At 58.3% G+C, this 22,147-nt stretch overlaps 1 protein-coding gene across 1 annotated transcript in view; it reads right to left on the bottom strand.

The window, feature by feature from the left end:
• Positions 1–22,147, bottom strand: part of DOCK3 (dedicator of cytokinesis 3) — a 182,893-nt gene that overhangs the window by 12,359 nt on the left and 148,387 nt on the right. Inside the window, exons 33-47 of the mRNA XM_028132514.2 lie at positions 21,608–21,756; positions 19,153–19,238; positions 16,928–16,954; positions 16,707–16,802; positions 14,292–14,352; positions 13,716–13,809; positions 11,606–11,754; positions 8,261–8,347; positions 6,831–6,935; positions 3,476–3,617; positions 2,365–2,531; positions 2,136–2,222; positions 1,609–1,788; positions 970–1,053; positions 755–871 (exon numbers count right to left, since the gene is read on the bottom strand). Coding sequence (XP_027988315.2) covers positions 755–871; positions 970–1,053; positions 1,609–1,788; positions 2,136–2,222; positions 2,365–2,531; positions 3,476–3,617; positions 6,831–6,935; positions 8,261–8,347; positions 11,606–11,754; positions 13,716–13,809; positions 14,292–14,352; positions 16,707–16,802; positions 16,928–16,954; positions 19,153–19,238; positions 21,608–21,756 — 1,631 coding nt within the window. The remainder of the gene's footprint in view (positions 1–754; positions 872–969; positions 1,054–1,608; positions 1,789–2,135; positions 2,223–2,364; positions 2,532–3,475; positions 3,618–6,830; positions 6,936–8,260; positions 8,348–11,605; positions 11,755–13,715; positions 13,810–14,291; positions 14,353–16,706; positions 16,803–16,927; positions 16,955–19,152; positions 19,239–21,607; positions 21,757–22,147) is intronic.

Genomic DNA, 22,147 nt, shown 5'->3' with positions numbered 1-22,147 from the left:
CTTGTTTAGCAGGAGGGCTTCTCCAGAACACTTGGGGTTATCCCATGGTGGAACATGGGGTGAGGTATGTGAACGGGGATCGAGACCATGTGAACCCTAATCTCAGCCAGCCAGCATTCCCTGTGAGACCCCTGAAGGGAAAACAGTCCTGGAATACAGGCCCTGCGTCTGCTTGTGAGCATGAGTCCTGGGCCAAACCCTGCCGTGGAGGCCCGAGAGCCAGCCCAGAGCCTGCCTGGCCTCTGAGAGCAGCCAGTATGCAGTGCTCTCCACCCAGGCGTCCTCCGATGTGAGCCGGGGTCACCAGACATGTTGGTGGGAGAGGGAAGGCGGGCACCTGGAGGGGAAGAGTAAAGAGAGGGGAGAGAGGCCGAGAGAGGGAGGGAGAGGGGGATGAAGACGGGAGGGAGAGAGGAGAGAGGGGAGAGTGGCTGGCTTAGGCTATGCCTAACAGCTTTAGGTTCTTGGGATGAAAAACACCTCCAAAGAGACCTCTGCGTGTACTCTGGCTCTTTTCCTCGCATGTGGAAGCCTCTGTTCAGGCACAGTACCTTGAACAAATGTTCTCTGCCCTTGAATCGATCTGACGCCTCCTTAGGGAAGGAGTGAATGAGGGGCTCGGGCCTCCCTCCCCTGGACAGAATGCCCACTCTGCGGTGGAGACAGCGCCCCCCTTTCCTTTCGCTTGCTCACGGGTCTGGAGGGAGTGCCACCCGGTCCTGCCGCAGCAGGGGCAGCGCAGGCATCAGCTCACATGGTAGAGGCTGGCCCGCATCATCTGGAACTGGTCGATTAGCTTCTTGTGCAGAGGGCGCATTTCCGGGTGCACAAACTTCTCGTGAACTGCCAGCCCGACGCCAAGGATGTGGACCTGTGGGGGACAGACCGCGCCGCTCCGTTAGCGGGGAGCAGCCTCCTGGGCGCACAGCCTTCCCTCCTGGCGCCGGCCCCGAGCCCTGCGAGACATACCTGCTCCTGCATGAGCTCCTTGAGCTGGGCGATCTTCTCCGCGTCCCCGGGGTGCTTGGTGATGTAATCTTTGTCGAAGAAGGCCTGAGGAAGGCAAGGCCCGTCAGGAAGCCGCTCCCAGGACTGCCACTCGGATGGCGCCCAGGAGTTTCAGTCTGAGGGGCCACCTGAAAGGCCGTGGGCTGCCCCTCACAGGGACGCACCCCGTACGCCTCCAGTGGACTGCTTGACCCTCCTGCAATCACGGGTGCCCGCTGTGTCTACGGCCTGATGGCGGCCAAGTCATCTAAGCCTGGACACTCGTCCTGTCCTTCGGGGCTGGAGGGCCTGGTAGGGCAAGCCGGGCTGGTCGCCAGGGTGGAGTGTGGGGTTAGGGTCTTAGCCAGCCCCCAACCCACTTCTTGTGAAGGGCTGGGCTTCAGCACTCCTCTTGGGGCCACTTAACATGCCTCCCTAATCAGAAGGGTCCCTAATCTGGCAGAGTTCAGAGAATAAAAAGGAAGGGCCCTCCCAGAGCTGTGCCACAGCAGCAGGGAGGGGAGCCTGAAGCCTCACCCCAGGACCCCTCAGCCAGCCGCGGCAGAGTGGAGAGGGTGACTGGGAAGCGGTCCCGGGAGGCGGGGCTGGTGGCCCCCTCACCTCCTGGTAGCGTGCGATGCCTCCATTGACCGCAGCGTCGATGACGCCGTTCAGGCACATGCTGAGCAGGTTGACGTTGCCGTGCACCTGCTTGTGCTGGTACTGGCCGATCAGGGCCCGCAGCTCCTGGTTCTTGTTCTCCACAACCTGGATGGCATTCTCCAGGGGGCTCACCTCCACCTGGCACACGGGACACGGTGTGGTCACAGGCCCAGCAGCCCTCCCTCATCACAGCCCGGAAGCCGCTCCCCGCCTCGTTCCTGCGGACGGGCCTCCCTGGGCCCTGGGCAGGGGAAGAGCGCCGGGCTGAGGTCAGAGCGCGGAGGCCACTTCCTCCCTGTGAACGGGAGACTGCAAGGGCGCTGCCTCGTGGTGGAGGCCTGAGAGGTGCGACAGCCCCCCACCTCTTACCCTCCCCCCGCCCCCCGCACAGTGCCCTCAGGGGACCACAGCGCGCTCTTTCTCCAGCCCAGAGAGGAAGTTCCCCAAGCCGGGCTGAGGAGCGGCCCCATGGCCGCATGGCTCACCAGTTCCCGCCTCTCCACCTCGAACCACCGGGAGATGCCAGGCAAGCTGTGGGTCAGGGTCAGCGTGGTGCGCTCGATCCACAGGCTCTGCGGGAGGGCACAGGCAGGGACAGGCCGTCAGGCCACCGTGGCCACACCCGCCGGCCTGAAGGATGACGCAGTGACAAGGTCCCGAGAACGCGGACCTGCCCTGGTCCCTGAGCGCTGCCCCACGTTCCAGTCTGATCACCTTGAACTCGTTCTCCTTGTCCTTGGGGCCTTTGTGAAAAGGCCTGTCGTACCGGAACTTCCTCACGTTATTGACGCGGTAGAAGCTCTTGACGCGATCCGGGACCCTGTCCATCTGCAGGACGTCCATGCAATCCGGAATGGGCGTCACCGCGTAGATCTGCAAGTCTGCGCAGGAAGTGAAGGGGAACCCAGATTTGCCAGAGGTGAACCTGAGTGGCTGGCCCACGTCACCCCCGGAGGAGGAGCATCACAGCCTCTGTCCTGATGGAGGAGGGGACAGCCCTCGGTGGGTCAGACCACGTCTGGCCTGAGCCCTTCCCTGAGCCGTGTCTCCTGAGCACTCAGCCAGCTGAGCTGTCAATGCCAAGTGCTCGGGTGCCCCTTTAACCCAGAAGGGGGAGAGCCAGGGGAAGGCAGATGCCCACAGGAGAGAGAGGGGCCGGGCCTGCCCACTGTAAGTGAACTATTCGCTGTAAAACCACCTTTTAATAAAAGATTCTTTGGGGGAGAGAACCTAAGGGCATCCACCTGCCCCTCCGCCCCCCGAACAAGCTGCCCATTGTCGTGAGGGCTCCCAGGCAGCTGTGTGAGGCCTGAGGGCCATGTTTGCCTCCTGACTCCCACGTGCCACCCAGACCACAGGCTCGCCCATCTCCTGCCCACTCCCCCCGCCCATCCCCGAGCCCCGCCTCAGTCCCGACCGATACTCAGGAGAGTAACGGGTGCAGGCGGAGCACAGCAGGGCACAGACCTGGTGGTGTCCCTGTGGCGACAGTGCCGGTGGGACCCCCGTCACCCTGGGCAGTGATTGCTCCGGATTACCGAGGAAGGCCCTCAGAGAGCAGGGTGAGGGTGGGTAGCAGCCAGCCGAGGGACAGAGGTCCTTCTGAGCTCTGATGCCTAGGCGCCCCCACGGCTAAGGGCATGCCAGGGCCTCCTCTGGGAGGCACGAGTGCCCCGCTAACTGTGGGCTTGGGGAGGAGGACGTGCTCCGGTTCAGGGCCTGTGGGTAACCTAGTCTCCAAGGCCAACGGCATGGCAGAGGGGCAGCTGACTGTGGGCCTCCCCTGCGGGGCCCCGCCCTCCTTCCCCGCCGCGTGGAAAGATACACTGGGCATCGCACTGCAGGATGGTGTCGTCGGGGTGGTTGGGGTGCTGCATGGCGACGGCCTGCGGGAACTCGCTGAGCATCCTCTGCTGGAAGGCCTCCAGCCTCTCGTAGTCGTGGCCACGGCACACGTACTCTTTATTCTGTCGCAAAGAGGAGAGCACACTCTGTGCCCGGCCTGCGGCCCCGCCTCCCCATGGGCCTCACAAGCAAGGCCTAGGAGCCCGAGGCAGGCCCGGGGCACAGCGCCCAGTCCGTCCCCAGGGGAGGATGGTCAAGGGGGAAGGAAGGAAAAACTGCACTGGGCGGTGGCAGCGGGAGGGCACAGCTGCTGGGAGGATGGAGGGCACCGGGAAGGGGTACCAGGTGGGGGTGGCATTCTGAAAAGCGTCCTGAAGGCCCAGCTTGGGGAGAGGAGTGGGGAGGGGCAACCTATGTGGGTACAGCGCCAGCCAGGGCGACTACAGCCGGGCGGGCAGAGGCGCAGCTGGAGGGAGGTGGCGAGGAGAACTGGCGGATGACCAGAGAGGCCTGGGCGTGTGCTTCTGAGGGGCCACCGGTGTCGGCCGGGAGAAACCACCGCCCGGTGGCTGGCCGGGATTCAGGACTGCTTACTGCAGTGATTCCTTTGCCAAGCCGCAGCGGAACCAACTGGTATCGTTCTAAGCACGCATTTCTGTGTTCTATCATATTCGGTTTGAGAGGTCTCATTTTTGCCCCTTGCTGGACTGAAGTCACAAGGCACCCTCAGCCCTCTGCTCTGTCTGCCCCCAGCTGGGCGAGGTTCCCTGGAGCCTGCGGGCCACACGCTCTGCCTGCCCAGCTGCGGCCAGACCCACTCTGACAAAGAGGCATGAGGCAGGGGACAGACAGAAGAGGTTCCACAGGCCAGATGCTTTGCGGACGGGGAGGTCCGCAGGCCAGGCCGTGCAGGACCTCAGCCTGGCTGGAGTAGGACTTGCACCCCCTCCTCTTTCTGTAGGAGAAGCCATCTCAGGCGAGGCCACGTCTGATGGCTCCGAATGGAAGGGCAATCCCAGGACGGAAGTCAAGGTCACAAGAAGCCGGCTGGCCTCTCCAGTGGAACAGACCAGGTCAAAGGACAGAGACACTGCCAAGCCCCTTGCCTGATAAGCAGAACTGACCAAAAAGGGAATGATGAAGAACCCATGTCCCACCTCCCCGGGATCTGCTCACGGTCAAACGGAGAGAACTCCCCTGAGCAGGGGCGGGGTCTTCCTGCCCGAGCCGGCTCTTAGACCTCACTGGCGAAGGGAGGCAGGCAGATGGCCTAGAGAAGCCACACTGACAGAGCCAACGTCATCGATGGCCTGTGTTCAGGGAAGACCCAGCAGCAGGAAGGCACACAGTGTTGACCTTGAGGCTCACTGTCAGTTTCATTTGCTCAGGAGAGAGCCCCAGGACCCGACATGAGACAGAGCGGCTGCCACGGCCCTGCACGTTGTCCTTGCCATCCACCAGCAAACAGCCACCTCCTCTGGGACTTCCTCCACTTGCCACAGATGAACTGGGCAGCAGAGGGAAGGGAGGGCAGCACAGCACGTGGCCAGACCAGGCCGATGTGTAGGCATAAATCATCATTCCTAGGGACTGCGCCTCATGCGGACATGGGGACAGACGGACACCGTTATTCTCCTGCCATTCCTGGCCCCCTTGAAACCACATCTGGACACCGAGACGGCACAGCAGCAGCACCTGGTGGCTCAGGTGCAGGTTCTGTGCCAGGTCCCACTTGCAGAATGCTCTGAGAGCCCCGAGAATGCTCTGAGCCCTGAGACCCTGCTGTGCCCTGTGACATGAGCAGGAGGGGTGGGAGCCAGGTCCAACCATGACGCCGCCTCCTGGTTGGCAGGGACAGAAATGGGGACACCAGGGCGTGATTTTGTAACCTATATCCAAAACGATGCTGCTTTGGAGTAAAATTTGGTTTGTCATATACAAACAGTGGGACTGAAAAGGAGAATAAAAGGACAATGGAGCACAATTTGCCAAGATGAAATGAGAAAGAAGTTATAGTGCCAGGATCATCCATTTGTCAAAGGGCTCTCTAGGGAGGCTTTTGGCTTCTGACTCCGGGAGAAAGCCTTCCTCCTCTGCTGGCCTCTGCCCCTGCGGTAGTGCGATCTATGCTGACGGGCAACAAATGCGCCGCTTCTGAAGCACCTGGGCTGGCAGGTCCCTAGGGGGTGAAGGAGGCCCAGCCCCGAGAGGGCCTCGGCTCACTCGCATTCCACTGCCAGGATCACGCTGTGGCTGGAACTGCAGCCTTCCTGGGGATCACACTCCGCAGCGCGTGCTGGCGCCCTGTCAGCATTATTAGTTCCTACAGAAATCATTTTCTTTTCGCCCCGGAGATGTGCGAGCTGCCCTGCCTTCCATCTGAGGCCTGGAGGGCCTGGACTCTGATTAGCAGACCTGCTTTTTAAAAGGAGCATGAGCACAGTTGACCTTTGATGCGATACCAAGCTCACGGCTCACTGGTTCAAGTGATGTCTCCAAGGAGACAGGATCCCAAACGTATCGAGCAGAGTCTCTGAACCTTCCCATCTGTGTGCTGAGACGCGGGGACACTGAACTTCAGTAAGCACTGGAACTGGGGCCATCCGAGCTGCCTTAGGCCCGCCCACAGCACACTTCATTGAGGGCATCTGAGCATACAAATCCCATGGCTGCAGCCCACAGCTGACTCCTCCTGGAGCCTCCGGGTTGTGCCGAGTAAAGGAGAAAATCACAACTGCTCAACTGGGGTCAGGACGGCTATGCCCAGTCATCCCTCCATGTTCATGCTCCAGCCCAGCCTTCCAGGCAACGGGGGAGGGACATGTCTGTCTTCACCTGGGCAGAGCAACAGCTGCCCAAAAGGCTCCCACAGCCCCGAGCAGGGGCTGTGCTCGGGTTGTCTCAGACCCACAGCTCTCCATGCGGGCTGCACAGCCTTACAGTGCCACAGGGCACAGCACCACCATCTTACACGAAGAACCCTCAGAGGCCGGCCCACTGCGAGGGCAGGGCTGTCCTGGGTGCTGCCCGGCTGAGGCAGGCACATGGAGGAGGCCAGGCACTCAGAGCAGGAGGGGGGAGGCCATGCCGATGTGACAGGCTCAGACCCCGGTCACTTCCTGCGGGAACCTGTTCAGGGTTCTAGGGCAGCAAACAAGGTCTAGAGCAGCAGGCAGTGCCGGCAGCAAAGCCAAGTGCCTTTGTTGGCTGGTCAGCCCTTCAACAGGGTACTCAGGAGACTAGGGAACAGGTGAGAACACCAACGGGCCGGGGCAGGGCAGGCTGTCCAGGAGCCCGTGACGCGGGATCGCCCTGTGACCGCCTGAGGGACTCACCCGGAGGAAGAAGGGGAACTTCCTGCCGTAGAAGCCGACGCGGAAGAACTCGGGCTCCAGGCGCTGCTGCTCCATGATGCTGTCGTAGTAGCTGGCTTCCATCTTCTGTGGGTGAGAAGCTGCCTTCAGTTTGGCTCCACTGCCGGTCCAGAGCAAGTCCTCCCAGGCCCGCTGGATACGGTCTTTCGTCAAGAGAACCCACAACTCGGTCTAGATGAGACCCATGCTCGGCCCCTCCCCAGGAAGCCCCTCCTCTTCCACTGTCATCTGATGGGGGGGGGGGGGGGCAGGCCTGCTCTGCAGCCCCGGGAGGCCGTTCTGCGTGTCCTTCCCAGTGCGTGGACCCAGTTCCACAGAGACCCAGGCTTCCTGCACGTTCAGAGGCACCCATTCACACATGAAACCTGCGCAGTAACACCTCCCCCCTCCCCGCCCCCCCCGGATTTCTGGTTTTGAAAGACACTGCGCCTGACCCTGGGCGAGTGCTGCTCACAGTGGCTAACACAGCTCTCAGCACCATTTTGCATCAGTCCAACTGCATTGCTTTTGATCATCTATCGTGGGACTAACGAGGCTAAGGAAGGCTCAACTGCCAGCGTCACTGGTACTGGTTCCAATTTAGGAGACTTTAAACTTTAAAAGCTGAGCTACTGTCCATGATGCCTAGCATTTCCAAGCCAGTAAGTTTTTAGTCTTGCTGACCTGGCTTTACATTCAGAAAAACGCCCTGGACTCTAACTGAGAAGACAGCTCTGAGGTATTCAATGGCGCCAGCCTGCCAGGAAGCAGAGGCCTTCCAGGCCCAGTGGAGAAGCCGAGGCTAGAGGGCCTTGTCTTACACAAGCCCAAGTCCCGAGCGGGGCCAGGAACGCAGCAGAGCTGGCCGCACTGAGCAGGCGCAGGAGGGCGAGCTGACACTGCGGGCCTCCCTTCGTCATGCACTCAGCAGCTGCAGGGACTCCGACCCCAGCAGCGGGAGCCAGGAAAACCTCGTGGAGGCCTTCAGAGTCCCTGGGCATTTCACCTAAGTTTTGAATATTTTGCTTCAAAGAAGGGAGAGAGAATGAGGTCCTTAGCCTCAGCGAAAGGGACCACAAGCCACGCAGGGAACGGCCGCACCACGTTTTCGGATGAAGCATCCCTGAGCAAATTATTTCAGGAAGCGCTGCTTCGTGAGGGCGGCTGCGCCTCCTCCTGGAAGCTGCTCCAGCGGGTGGATGCCGCTCACTTCCTGAGCACAGGGTCACAATCATTGGTCAAGTGTGTGTGCTGGCTCCCCAGCCAAATGGCAAGGGTCTCGAAGGCCGAAGCCTGGCCTCTGCTCCTCCTTAACGCCCAGCAGCATTAGGCGAGGCCTGGACCTGCAGTGACCGCTCTCCGAAACCGCGGCCAGGAGAGCCGGGGCTGGGGTGGGGAGGGGGCAAGCTCACCCGGATCCAGCTGAGGCTCTGATAATCGTAGAGGCTCTCATACTGACACGCCAGCTCCCTGCACAGAGGGATGCCAAACTCCCAGCTCTGCATCAGAAACAGGAACAAGGCTTCAGCGCCTTAGGCGTCCTCGGAAGGGCCCGAGCCCACATCACCCACAGCGGAGGGCACAACCAAGGCCTCCTGTACCTCATGCCACACAGATCACCTGCTCGAAACCCACCTGCAGCGCCCAGCACAAAGCACTCAGGCCTCTCCGCGAATGCCTCCTCCTCCCAGAGGCCGCTCCCTGGCCGCCTGGCAGGGGCAGGCACCTCCTTACCTGAAGCTGTCTGATGTAAACACTACTACCTTTGCTGTGTGTGAGTCTCAGTTAGAGGATGGACTGCAAGAGGGCAGGGACCCTGTCTATTTACTTTATCCTCAGAGCCTAGAACAGAACTAGGCATGAGCAGGTACTCAGTAACGACTTATTTAATGAGTTAATAAAGGAAACGATGACATTTAAAGTAAGATTATGTAGGTTCAAAAACAAGTATGGAAACCAAACCTGACAATTTCTTTTATAGAAAGATTCAAATCTCTTTTTAAAAATATATTTTTATTGACTTCAGAGAGGAAGGGGAAGGGAGAGACAGAAACATCAATGATGGGAGAGACACATCGATTGGTTACTTCCCGTGTATGCCCCAACCAGGAGCCAGGGATTGAGCCTGTAGCCAAGGTATGTGCCCTTGACCGGAATCAAACCTAGGACCCTTCATCCGCAGGCCAACGCTCTGTCCACTGAGCTAAACCGGCCACGGTGAACGATTAAAGTGGCTTCAGGTAGTCCTTGCCCAGCCAGGCCCAGGCTGCTTCCGTGGTGTGGCTCCTGTTATGTGACAGGCCCACTGAACAGGTGCCCGAGGAGGCTATAATGGCCTTCACTGTAGAGCAATATTGTCCATTTCTTCTTTTTATTAAAAAAATTTAAAAATATATTTTAATTGATTTGAGAGGAAGGGAGAGGGAGAGAGAGAAACATCAATGAGGAGAGAGAATCATTGATTGCCTGCCTCCCGCCCACCTGACACTGGGGATTGAGCCTACAACCGGGCCTGTGCCCTGACCAGGAACAGAACCATGACTTGCTGGCTCATAGGTTGACGCTCAACCCCTGAGCCATGCCAGCTGGGCCATTTCTTTTTTTAAAATACTGCTTTTTCTCTTGGTTAAATTGGGAATCACTGGTTATTTCAGCCAGGTTCTTCTCCTCAACATCTAAATACGATTTAATTTCTTATATTATAGGAAATGTTAAACATATGGAAGAACAGAACAGAAGAATGAAAGGCTAGGTACTCAGCACCCAGCTTCAACAATGATCAATTCATGGCCTGTCTTGTACCATTCATGCCCCACCCACCGACTCCTCCCTATAGTTTCTGAAGCAAATCTCACATAATTTCACCCATAAATATTTCATTATGAAAAATAGGACTATGTTTTTGAAAAACACTATTTGAAACACCATCAGGGAGGACAATAATATCTCATTTGAGTCTGTGTTTCTCAAAAAGAGCGTATTATTTCTAGCCTTCGAAGCGATTAATGCCATTTGGATCAAAACTGAAGTCCAATGAAAAAGATCGGAAAAAAGAAAGAGAATTTTATTTTATTTATTATTTCTTTATATATATTTAAATATATTTTATTGATTTTTACAGAGAGGAAGGGAGAGGGATAGAGAGAAACATCGACCAGCTGCCTCCTGCACACCCCCTACTGGGGATGTGCCGGCAACCAAGGTACATGCCCCCGACCGGAATCGAACCTGGGATCTTCCAGTCCGCAGGCCGATGCTCTATCCACTGAGCCAAACCGGTTTAGGCTAAATATATTTTTTATTGATTTCAGAGAGGAAGCGAGAGGGAGAGAGAGATAGAAACATCAATGATGAGAATCATGGATTGGCTGCCTCCTGCACACCCCCTACTGGGGATCGAGCCCGCAACCTGGGCATGTGCCCTTGACTGGAATTGAACCTGGGACCCTTTAGTCCACAGGTTGACGCTCTATCCACTGAACAAACCAGCCAGGGCAAGAAAGAGAATTTTAAATGGACCTTGACTCCCGGCCCCAATACAACACCTCGGGCCTCAGGGAGCTTGAAGGCCTTCGCACCCCCATATCCCAGCCTTCCAGGGGGCACACCGCTGGCTCCAAGTGCTGCTCGGGCAGGTTTCAGCCACGAGCCCACAACCAGGTCTGCCTGGCAGGCAGCTGGCTAAGTGGCCTGTGCGGGCTGAAGGCGCTCTGCCTGCAGCAGCGGCTCCTCCCCTCCTGGGCTCAGTGCTCCTCTGCCCTGCGCCATCTCTGCCCCAAAGTGCAGCCTGCTGCTCTAAGCCCTCCCCCACCCCCATTACCTTCGGACCAAGAGCTTTAAATTCTCTGCCGGCCTTGAGGGACTGTGCTGGGAAACTGGTGGGTCTGGGCTTTTTAAAAAATCCTCACACAAGGATGTTTTTAAAATGCTTTTTAGAGAGAGAAGGGAGACACACACCCAAAACTGATCAATGTTTTCTGATTTATGAGCAAAAGCCATTCATGTTTAAATCTTCCTTCTTTATGATGAAAAATTCACTTAAAATTTCCATTCAAGCTAGGGGCTCAGCCACTCGTTCCCTGAGGGTGCCGTTCCAGTCTAAGACATGCTCCACGTGGAGCACGGAAGAACCCGACAAGCAGGCGCTCCAGCCCCTCCAGTGTCTGGGCCACAAGCGGGGGTGGGGGTGGGGGCAGAGGGCCCGCCAGGAGCTCTCCCAGAGAGGAGCTCGAGGGCCGGAATCCCCAGGGAAGCCTGAGCCAGTGCTGACGATGCCTGCCAAGCCACAGCACCCAGTCTGATGGGGCACAACCCCAAGCAAAGGCCTAGCTGCGCTGTGGGAGGGAAATCCAAGACAAGAGCAGGCACCCGTAAGAGGCAGCACGGCTCCTCTGGCTGGAGTTCAGATCCCTTCCTTTCACAGCCCATTTCATGGCGGATGAGGAAGCCACATGTGGCAAACAGAAGTGGGGGCCCAGGAGCCTGCTGTAGGCGCATCAGCACTGATGGAGGGAAAGCTGGTGTGTGGAGCGGTCTCTCATTCCCCAAACTGGAACTGGCTTCCAAGCTACAGAATCAGTGATTTTTCACCCCCTCACCCGCCACCCAAGAGAAAACCATGCCGCCTGCAGATCTGGTGCACATCCGGGCATCCACCCACTCCCACCCACCCACACACGCCCCCCCACCCCCTGCAGCCACTGCCCGAGTGTCACAGCGGAAGGAAGCCGGGCCGGGAGGCCGCCCGCTGGCCCTACCTTGCCCTTGCTGAAGTAGTGGATGATCTTCCGGCACAGCCCCTCCTTCCGCTGCCACTCGGTCTGCGAAGGGTAGTGGAGGAATTCCCGCAGAGGCCGCTCCTCCCACTGCAGCAGCTCGCAGTACAGGAGCAGAGTGAACGCAGCCTCTGTGGGGACGGGCGATGTGGAGGTCAAGGACAGGCAGACTGCGGGGCAAGGCCCGTGCAGCCCAGGTCAGGGGCCCTGGGTGCCAAAGGGGAGACACAGGAGCTGCCCAGCCATCGGATAACCACAGCATGAAGGGCCCGAGGCCCTGGGAGACCCTCCCCCATGGCTAGTCACTGTTCTGGGCTCCAGGTGAAGGCTGGCCCAGCGACCGGGAGCCGGGGCACAGGGCCTTGCTCTGGGAGACATGGACATGTGAGAGCCCGGGGTGGTTTCTTCCTTCTTCTTTTGCTCAGTTGACGAGAGCTTCCTTTCCAAGCTCATCGGTACTGGCTCTAGGAGCGAGCACTGACCAGGCTTCTCTCTGCCCTCCCTGAGCCGGCCTCGGCCTCCACCTTCCCTTCCAACCTCTGCCTGCCCCTGGCAATGACCTCCTCATTGCTCCAGCTTCTAAAAGGACAGAGAGAGGCAGTGCCAGTGGTGATAAAGGTGTGGTGGCCTGGAGCCGGAAGCTCCATCCCAGAGAAACCGGATGCTGATCCGGACCCAGGGCAGAGGCCCAGCGACACCTCGCCTCCATGGGGGCCAGGTAGAGGTTACGTAAGACACTGCTCAAGACCCTGGCTCCCTCAATTCCACGGAATGGGCCACAATGAATGACAGCTGCTGCCTGGGGTCCTCACTACATCATCGGCTCTTTCCTGCTCCACTTGCTCATTTTCACGGCTTCTCTCTTACTGGCAAGTGAACTAGTTCTAGCTTCTGCCTGGCCTTCGAGGTCCCACTCAGGCCTGTTCCTCATGACTAAGAAGAACCTCAGTTCTGACTATTTTGTGACCCACTTCCCGTTTTGGCCAGGCCCACTCGCTTGCAGACTCTCCGGGCTCCTCCTCACCCTTGTCGCTCTGCCTGTCCTCCGGCCCCGGGACCCGCCTGCCCGGGAGGCACAGGCCTCCTCCTGGACCAGGGAAGCCTTTTCTCTCCGAGACAAGCCCCTGGGCACGCAGTCCTGCCTCTGAAGCTTAGGAAACAACATTCTCCTCGGATGTCATTCCTGAGGCCACTAGTGATACGTGGACACGATCGGCTATCACTTCGCTGCCCTCTTGGAGGGGTGCTGGGGTCACGGGTGGAAGTGGACGCAGAGAAGGGGAGTCAGTCCTGTCACTAACTCTTGCCAGACCGTGCAGTCTCAACAGGTGGCTTCTGTGCCCAACACTCTAACATCGAGAGAGAAGGAAAACGGATTCTGTTTCCATAAGTCCATCTAATTTTATCCATGTTTGTGGGTGATGGCTTGGATTTCCTGTCTAGCACACACATGTGAGCCGTGTGGCCCAAGGGCTGAGATGTAGCAGCTGGTCAGTGAAGATGGCGGCTGTGGGGGACTGTGGCAAAGGTGAAGGGCGGACTCCTGACTCAGAGCAGGCCTCAGTACACAGTGTGCAGGCACAAAGCTTTCAACGTGTTCTGTGAGGGAGGCCTCTGTCGTGGGTTAAATGTAGGTGCAGCGGAAGGGCTGTCAGGAAGCCCTCTCCACGACCCCTGCGAGCTCCACGCTGTGTGGTCTGGAAGCCCAGGGCGAGGCACGTGCTCCTGTGCAGGTGCTTAGAAAGGCTCTGCGTGAGGAGTGGCGGGGCTCAGGACGCTCTCACCTGGAGCAGCAGACCCTGGAAGTCACCCAGGAGGCCTCAGGGCGGGCGGGGGGGGGAGGGGGAGTAGGAGGCCTGGAGACTGGAACAGCAGCCTCAGGCAGAGGACATGGCCCGAGGCACAGGTGGGAGTTCCGCCTGCTTTCTCCACCACGTTACCAAGGGGCTGAGGGAAGGAGTGAGGTGAGGGGGCAGCAAGGCCAGCACTCGGCTCAGGTCTGGCAGACACCAGCCAGCGCCATCGCTGCCAGCGGTGCTTATCCGTCCAGTCGGTCCTCACCGGGAGGCCCGGCTCCCCCTCTCCCGCTCACCTGTGTAGTTCTCCGCCTGCAAATGCATGTCACAAAGCTTATGGATGTAGCGAATATACATCTCTTCTTTGTTAATCTCCGATTTGTAGAAGTTCTGTAGGAGAGAAGGAAATACACACAGATGGCGAGGCTGCCACGGGGAGGCCACCCCTGAGCTCCAGGCAGCTGGCCCAGCCCTGGTGTGCGGGCAGCAGTGCGGCAGCTGTGGGGGCACCAACCAGAAAAGGACAGGACCCACCGGAGGGCACACCAGCTCGGGGTGGAGCCACCGGCAGGTCTTCGGGAGCCTGAGTGGTGAGGAGGAGGAGGGCCAGTGCAGACTGGGTCAGGGCAGGCTGGGAGCTAGGGTATGTCAGGGCGGGTGGGACCCCAAGAGGCCAGGCTAGAGCTCTGTCCAAAGAGAAGCTCAATTCATTCCTTGCCCCGTGGGAACAGGACTGAGGAGCTGCGAGCTCCCAGAGGCCCCAATGGGACGTGCTGACACTCGTGGCTGACAGCCAGGTGCTGGAGGCCGGGCCAATCGCACTGCAGGGCAGGGGCCCCACCGGCACACGGAGGGAGGGCAGGTCCTCTCACCATCAGGTTAACCGTGCAGCCGACCTTCTTGTTCTCCGTCTCCTCGCCTTTCATGCAGTCCCTGGAAGGAGAGCGCAGGTGAGCCCCATGCGTGAGGCGGGGCCGCTGGGACAACACGCAGAGCTGCAGTCCTGGGAGGCATTGCCGTGACCCACCCCACTGGGGTGCTCTCCAACCGGAACTGCTTTCCCGAGGCGTCCCCCGGAAGATGAGCAGGAAGACTCTTTTCTAAGAGCTGTGCGGCCTCTGCGTGTGCAGTGGCTGCCTGTGCCTGCCCCAGGGGCTGGGCGGCCCGTGTGACGGCAGGGGGCTGGGAGAGGAAGGCTCCGTGGCCTCCAGCTGCCTCTTCCAGGTGGAGGTTCTGACAGAGCCCAAGGGCCCGGCAACCCTGGCTCTGTCCTGTCTGTTCCAGGGACCAGGAGGGTCCTTCTAGGGCTCTGCTTCCTCAACTGGGAAGCACAGTTGCTACCAACGAGCATTTTTATATCCAACACAGAACGTCTGGGCTCGCGCAGAAGTTGAAGACGTTAACACAGAGCTGAAGAGGCGCTTCTCTGAGTACCTACGGTTCATGCCGGCATCAAGCTCTCACACTGTGGGGTCAAGGCATTCTGGAGTACAACCTAGGGCTTGTTTGTAAATATATGTATGTTTATGTAGATATTTAGCTCTAAACAGCTATTCTCTTAGTGAGTTCTTGTTGAACTAAGTGCACTGGGCTAGAAGAGACTTCTTGGTTCCTGCATAACCTTACAGTAAGTTTATCCCATCGATGACCTGTGCTGTGCACCTGCCAGGGACTCTCCAGACTCCACACGGGGAGCCAGGGAGACAAGGCCCAGGTTCCTGTCCTCAAGGAGCTGGCTCTCTTCTGCAGGATGAGTTAGAAAGGTGACACAGGTCATCATCCAGGTGACGCATGCTCCGAAAGAGGTGTGCGGAGACAGCGGCTAAGCTCCTGGGAAGCCTTCGCGATGGGAGTGCGAACAAGGAACCACACTGGGAGGCTGGGCTGCAGGACGTGGGGCGTGGGGACTGGCAGGAGATAGGGCTGGAGACGTGGGCGAAGACCCCGTTATGAAGAGCCTCTGGTGTCCTGGGAAAGAGGGAACTGGGTGCTGCAGGTGCGCCGCTGAGACAGAAACGGGGGGAACAAAACTGGTTTGGGCACGAGTCTGAGCTGCTTGTGCAAGAAGGCGGAGCAGTCCCACAAGCAGCCAGGACAGGCCGGAGCCTAAGAAGCAACGCCTGCTCTTCCCGAGGCCACAGGGGAGGGCCAGCCGGCAGGAAACGCTGTCTACCCTGCCTCCCCGGTGGCGGCAGGTGCAGGAGACGAGGCCATCCTCGTCTCTGGTGTGAACAAGGAAGTCCTGTTCTACAAGGGGCTCCCCAAAGGCCACCTGTGGCCTCATGAGGCCCAGGAACAAGGCAGGAACAAGGGTCTGAAGCTCACACAAGCACACCTGCGCTACAGGAAGAGGGAAGCTCAAGATGCGAGCACTTTTCTCAAGAATTCCATTTCCGCACCCAGCCCGCCCTGGACACCGAGTCCTCCGCACAGCGAGAGTCTTGGCACAGCAGCACCTTCTATTCAGCAGCAGCGACGGGGGCTGACCTCGCTCACATCCTGGTCCTTGGGGTGAAAAGGCTCCCTGGAGCCCTGTCTAGTAGCACAGAGGAGACAGAGCTACTGCGCAGGGCCGTTTCCTCTTCGTGCCTCCTCTCCTGCATCTCCCTCTAAGGCCCAGCGGCCCCGAGCCTCTGCGCGGGCACTCTGCTGAGAGGACAACCACGGCCGTCGTGGCAGCCCCACTGTCACTTTTAGACGAATTCGAAAGCCATGAAGTGACGGAGAAGGCAGGTGTTCATGCCAAAGCCACTTTCACATGAACTCTCAGACTGCAGAACGGAAAGACCCTGCGCTCAGCCATGGTCTGCTGCCTCTGTCTGCTCACGGCCAGCGCCAGGACAGACACGAACAGGCCTCAGGCAGAGGAGGCAGGCATGGAAAAGTGGGGTCCCCGGACCATGGACACGCCAACCGCAAGTCCTTCTGGGTCACACTTCTGTCCCAGGCAGCACTCCCCGCCCGCCTGCCACAGGGCCGGGGAAGGCCACGCCGAGGACCTACAGCTCGTCCCTGCCTTGCTCTCCTCTCCCTCCCTGCTGAGCCCACGCCTCTGAAGGACAGCCAGATGGCTGCATGTTCTGGGTGCTTCCTGGGAACATGTGCCCACACATCAGGTGGGGTCCCAGGAAGCAGCCCTCCCTCCACCCTGTTTGGCCATCAGTCGATTCTGGTGATGGCACGCCACACCAACACAGTCCTCCCCCTGGGGGCACCTGGTCTCAGCTTTAAGGTCGAGGGATGCCCTCGCTAGAGTCTCCTGCTGCCGGAGGGGCCTGAGCAGGTACCTGTAGTCCAGAAGGCGCTCCATGAGGCGAGTGACGGAGGTCACAAAGGAAATGCCGGTCTCCCGCCACGTTTCCTGTTCGATCTTCTCCAGCAGGCTGTGCGGACGAGTGAGGGAACAAACACAACACACAATTCATGAGCTTCCCGGGCACCGGAGTGAGAGCCAGAGGCCGGGGCCCTGGCAGATCTGGAGACAGCACTCACCACACCGCAGCCTTACCTGGGGTAGGGCCCAAACAGCTGGGTTCTACTCCACGCAGCACAAAGCAAGGACAAGGCAATTACTGAACCGGCAACAGCAAATAAACATCTTTTCCATTTCCTGTACGAGATCCCAAGAATGCCCCTGCACCGAGGAGGGGTGTCCAAGCCCTGGCCCCTCCCGTGTACGCTGTGAGGTCTGCTGGGAGCAGCAGCTGAGTGAGAGTCCACTGAGGGCTGGGCCTGGCTTTGCCAGCTGGCTGACTGCCTCGATCACTGCTTAGCACCATCTTCAGCAAACACACATCAACCTTTCCTGCACAAGTGACAGATTCCCGCCAGGCGCGAGGGCCCAGCTTGGGCCCCCTGAGCTACACAAGCCACCTCTACCGTCGGGGGATGCTCCATGCAAAACGTGCCAGAGCCAGAGCCAAACGCCCAGGTCTCCTCACGCCAGCCCCAGGCCCTGCGACCTCAGGGCGGCCGCTGGCTTCTCCAAAGAGCCTGGCTTCTGAGAGCTCTGCCTTCCACAGGCCTCTCCCGACTCTCTTCCGCTCGGTCCCTTGCCCCTTCAGCTCACGAAGTCACCTGGAGTGACAGGCCGAGCTACGGGCACACCACTGGGGACTCACAGCCACAGCCTGGCTGGCAGCTATTAATGCTGCTATGAGGATGACCGTCTGAGCGGAGACTTCTGGGAAAGTGAGGGATTCCCACGTGACTAGAAGAGAAGGCAGGACCACTGGCTCTGGCCTCTGGCCCACGTGGATAACGTCACTGGTCAGCATCCCCCAAACTGTGCTCACAGAGCTCCGCTGTCCGGGCGACAGGGAGGTGTTTTGTGAGCAAACAGCATGGGAAGTGCTGAGCGCAACACCCTCCTCTTGCAGACTCCCCCATTTTCCTGCCCACTGAGGGCTGGGAGAAATCCTACAACTACAGAGGCCTGCTTCATTCTGTTCAGTTGAGACTTTCTAAACGAATCAGCCCGTGGCCCACTTATTCTTTCTCTAGCATACCCACAATCTCCCCAACACAAACTGGGCAACGCTGCTCCCTGTTCCAGTGGCTTCCGGCCTCAGACGCGGTTGGAAGGGTTTGTGAGGCACTACTGGGCCAGGTAACTCATTGCAAGTTATTTCTGTGCTACGTCTTTCCTTGCAGTCAAGTCATCCACTCGCGGCTCGAAAGAGCTCTCTGTCTTATTCCACAATTAGAAACAGCTTCAGCTAAGAGAGAAATGCTGAAAGATGGATGCACTTTCACAAATTGTCAGTACTTAAATTTCAGACAAATTCACATTTCATTGCGTGCCTCCACAAGGAACACAGTGGGCGTGGCCGAACAGAAAGATTCCCCCTAAAACCAGAGGAGCCGGCCGCCCCCAGAGCTGCTTCCCGCGGGCTGGGCAGCGAGGGCGCCTGCCAGGCTCTGTGTCTCATCACCTCCCTTCATCAGGTCAGACCTGCCCTCCTGCCACCCGCTGTGTCGTGAGGATCACACAGGAAACGTCAACACATTCTGTGCAGCGTCAAGTTCTAAGCAGACGTGCAGTGTTATTACTGGAAAAGTGTGTTACAGGTTTGTCTTCAATATGGCACTAAAACAAAGAAAATCTTCAAGTTGGAAATGAGGGGAGGAGACGAGAGCTGTCAATGTAAGATTCTGTTTTTTAGAAAGACAGGATATCCAGCATCACTGTCTGTCTGGGCGGACCACGGCCCCGGAGCCCTCCGTGCGGACTTAGTCCTGTAGGGCTCTGGGCCTCCATGGACTCAAGCCAGGAGCCGTGAACGGTGGGCCTGGGAGAACCCTGACGTCATCGGCACAATCACCTGTTCTGCAGGGCACCTGGCCTGGAGGGGGGTATGGCTTGCTCAAGTCACAACATCCATGTCAGTGTTTACAAGCCGACGGCACACGCTTACAAAGCAGGGATTTCACCCCTCCAGCGTCGAACCCTCATGAAGTCCCCAGGCTGTCTGCCCAACTGGATACAGTGCACGCTAGGAAGACATGGAACGCCCTCTCGCCTCCTCCGCCAACCATGGCGATCTCAGGGAGCCTGCTGTCCTGAGGCCACTTTTTTTATGGACAGCAGGTGATCCCTGCTCCCACTAGGAGCCCAGGTCTCTCCTGACACCCACCCTCTGAAGCCTGCCCAGCGTGGGGTTGCACCCCTCCCCTGCATTAGCCCTCTTCACCCCTCCCCCAACGCGGGGTGCCTGGGGCTGCGCAGCTTACAGCAGGCCGAAGAGCTCCCTGTAGCTCTCGTCGCCTTTCCCTTCCGACACCATGCTGTCCAGCTTGTCAATCAGCTCGGCCTCCACCTAGAGGGAAGCAGAGACTTGATAACTGGAGCGGACCCTGCGGCAGGCGAGGGTGCTGGGGACTCCTTCCCGCTTTGCCTTTGCACCGAATAAACCCCAGGGAGGCAGACTCTGATCTCAGCCCGAGAAACCACGTTGCCCCCGGCCAGGGAGACCCCGCTCCAGTGGTTTTAAAGAGCTGGAACTCACAATCCCCAGATACTGTTTCCCAGTCTAGGGGCAAAAGGCGAGGACTCCGGATCCAAAGAGGCCTTTGTCAAAGGTTTTTCTTTCTTAAAAAATGTTCATTCAAAAGAATTAGTATGTAGAGAGCACATCTGGTTAGAATTTTACCCTCCAGTCAGCCAGTTACAAAGGGAGGGAGCTGGGGCTGGGCCCCTCTGACCACCGTTAGGCTGGGCTGAGGAGGGATTTCCTTCGAGACGCTCCTTCAGGAAAGAAGGCTCCCTGTCCCCCCAGGACCTAAGCGCCGGGGTTCTCAGCAGGGCCCTGCCTTTGTTGGACTCCTCAACCGTGAGCAGCAGTCCTACTGCCAACTGCTCTGCAGGGCGGCCCTGCGCTCGGCGTCCCCACAGCCTCCATTAGGGTGACTCTGAGGTGAGAGACGAGCTGGACGTGATTGAGAGAAAATCTTTAAAGCCTTCACTAGCCTTGAAAACGTGTTATCGTGGCATTATTTATAGAGGTATTTCATATAACAAAAAAGGGCATGGCTGCGTTTAATAATTAACTGTAACAGAAACATTTTCTCATCCAATAGGGCCAAAGAGTCTAAGGCAATGAACTAAGACAAGAATAATTGAATTAGAAAATGCATTGCTGGCAGTTATGGGTTCATTAGCAGAAAACGGGACGGACAGGACAGGCCCTCCCACAGTTATGTGTGGCCTGATGAGTGAGCTGCTTGAATATACGCTTCACCGGAAACAGCAAGCTGAGGCCAGGGGTCCTGAGGCCTGATGCCCTCCACTCTCGCTGTGGATAGAAGAGGCGTCAGCAGGGACTCGTCTCGGGTTGAGTGAAGTCAGGAAGAGCGGGCCGAGAAGCCAAGGTATCTCCTCTCAGCTCAAAGCTGGTCAGTCAGCGGGCACCCCTCCCAGGGAAGCAGGTCAGTGTAACAAGGGATGTCCCTTCAGGCGTGCGGGTGCAGGTAGCCTGTGCTGCCCTGACAGGGCAGAGGCGGGAGGGGCCTGGAGCAGCAGATTCAACAGCAAGCACGGCAGAGCCGTTCCCGGAGTCCCAAACGGCCCTGGGCCAGCAGCACCGGTCACAGCGATCCCGTCAGAAATCCACGTTCCCCGGCTCCCACTGCATCAGGAGCGCAGCGGGAGGCAGTGTCTGTACTTCAACAAGCCTCCCGGGAGCTCGGGTGCAGTCGAGTGCTAGACCTCTATGCCAGGCAGAGGAGCTGGCGAGGGCGGGGATGGGTCGTTCCTTCACCACCCTCTGCGCCCCGGTACAGGAAGAAGCCAGGAGAAACGGAGGAATCCAAACCGGGTGCTGAGGACCCCACGTCGAACGCGAAGTTCTTCAGCCTCAGCATGTCATAACTGGCAACACTGGCCATTTCAGGTTTGAGGGGTGACTTTTATGACTACAACCAGTATTCCTGAAGCGCCGCCTCATTATTCACTCATGCAACAAGCATGTTCCTGTGACACAGCAGCTGCTACTTCTGGAGCAATGTCTCCCTGAGCCCAGGCCTCCTCACTGTGAGCCGTAGGTGCTAGCGTGTTTCCTCAGCCCGGCCCAGCCTGGGAGGTGCTCCATGGGGGTCAGCTTTGATTTTCATCTCCGCGAACCCACCGTGTCCCAGACCCCTGGTGGGTTCTAAGGAAGAAAAGCAGGAAACCGTCCTGGGCTGGTCCCAGTGCTGCTCCCTGGACACAGCTCTGAGGCGGGGCCACCTCCTCCACCTCAGGGCGGCAAACTGTGCAGAGGGACAAGCCGCAGCCACGCAGTCAAAGCCAAAGGCGTACACCTCCGGGACCCACCCTCTGTGAAATTCTGGGCTTCCCCGAGCCGGGAGAAGCCATCAGGCCAGGGCTCCAGCCCTAGCAATGCCTGGACCACACACTTCGGGGATCCCCTCCCAGGGCCCTCTCCTGAATTAAACCGGGAGGTGACAGTCATTCTCCCCTTGATCAGAAAGTGCCTTTCACATGATATTCATGCCTTTTCTCTGATTCTTTTCTGGCCTCTCCCTTTATGAGGAAAACTCACAAATCAAGTCTGGCCAGCAAGTAAGAGAAAACCCTTGAGCAGGATTCAAGATGGTCAAGCTACAACTCATCCCCACAGGACCCTCAGCCTGGCCACCCAAGTCCCTTTCACAGGAGAGCCCCCGACACTGCCAGGTGTCATCTCACCTGCTTGAAGTTGCCATTTTTCCTCTGCTCCCAGTCCATCATGTCATGGAAGATGGGAATCATGATGTTCCGCACTTCTGGCTGTGGGACCAGTGTCACACCCAGAAAAGGACCAATCATTCCCGGAATAAAGTGGATCTTATGTTCACCTGAACAACAAAACCCAACAGATCGTGTTTATACTTGCTCTGCTTCTTCATGACGCACCCCAAGTGGGCCCATGCTTTGAGGGGCGGGCCCTGCAAGCATCAGAGCAAGCAGGCTCTCCCCACGGTTTTCGGAGGTTCTCCCTCTCCTGGCTGTAGAGCGTTCATGGACAAAACTGGCCCAGCCCAGTGAAAACATGTTCGACAGGCACAAATTGCCATTCAAAGAATTTACTGGAAGCTCCACTAATGACCTGAAAACCATTCTGGGGTCAGGGGCAGAGTTCACTACTCCAGCCAGGATAGGAGCTCTGAGTAACCTGTGACCGCTGCAGAGTCTGCTCACAACAGTCATTTAGCAAGAAAAGCTCACCCACATGCAACGCACACTCCC

The sequence above is a fragment of the Eptesicus fuscus genome, chromosome 18 (assembly GCF_027574615.1).
Source record: "Eptesicus fuscus isolate TK198812 chromosome 18, DD_ASM_mEF_20220401, whole genome shotgun sequence".
Taxonomy (NCBI): Eukaryota; Metazoa; Chordata; class Mammalia; order Chiroptera; family Vespertilionidae; genus Eptesicus; species Eptesicus fuscus.
The sequence above is the reverse complement of the archived record's forward strand: the minus strand, read 5'-3'. Positions and strand labels throughout refer to the sequence as shown.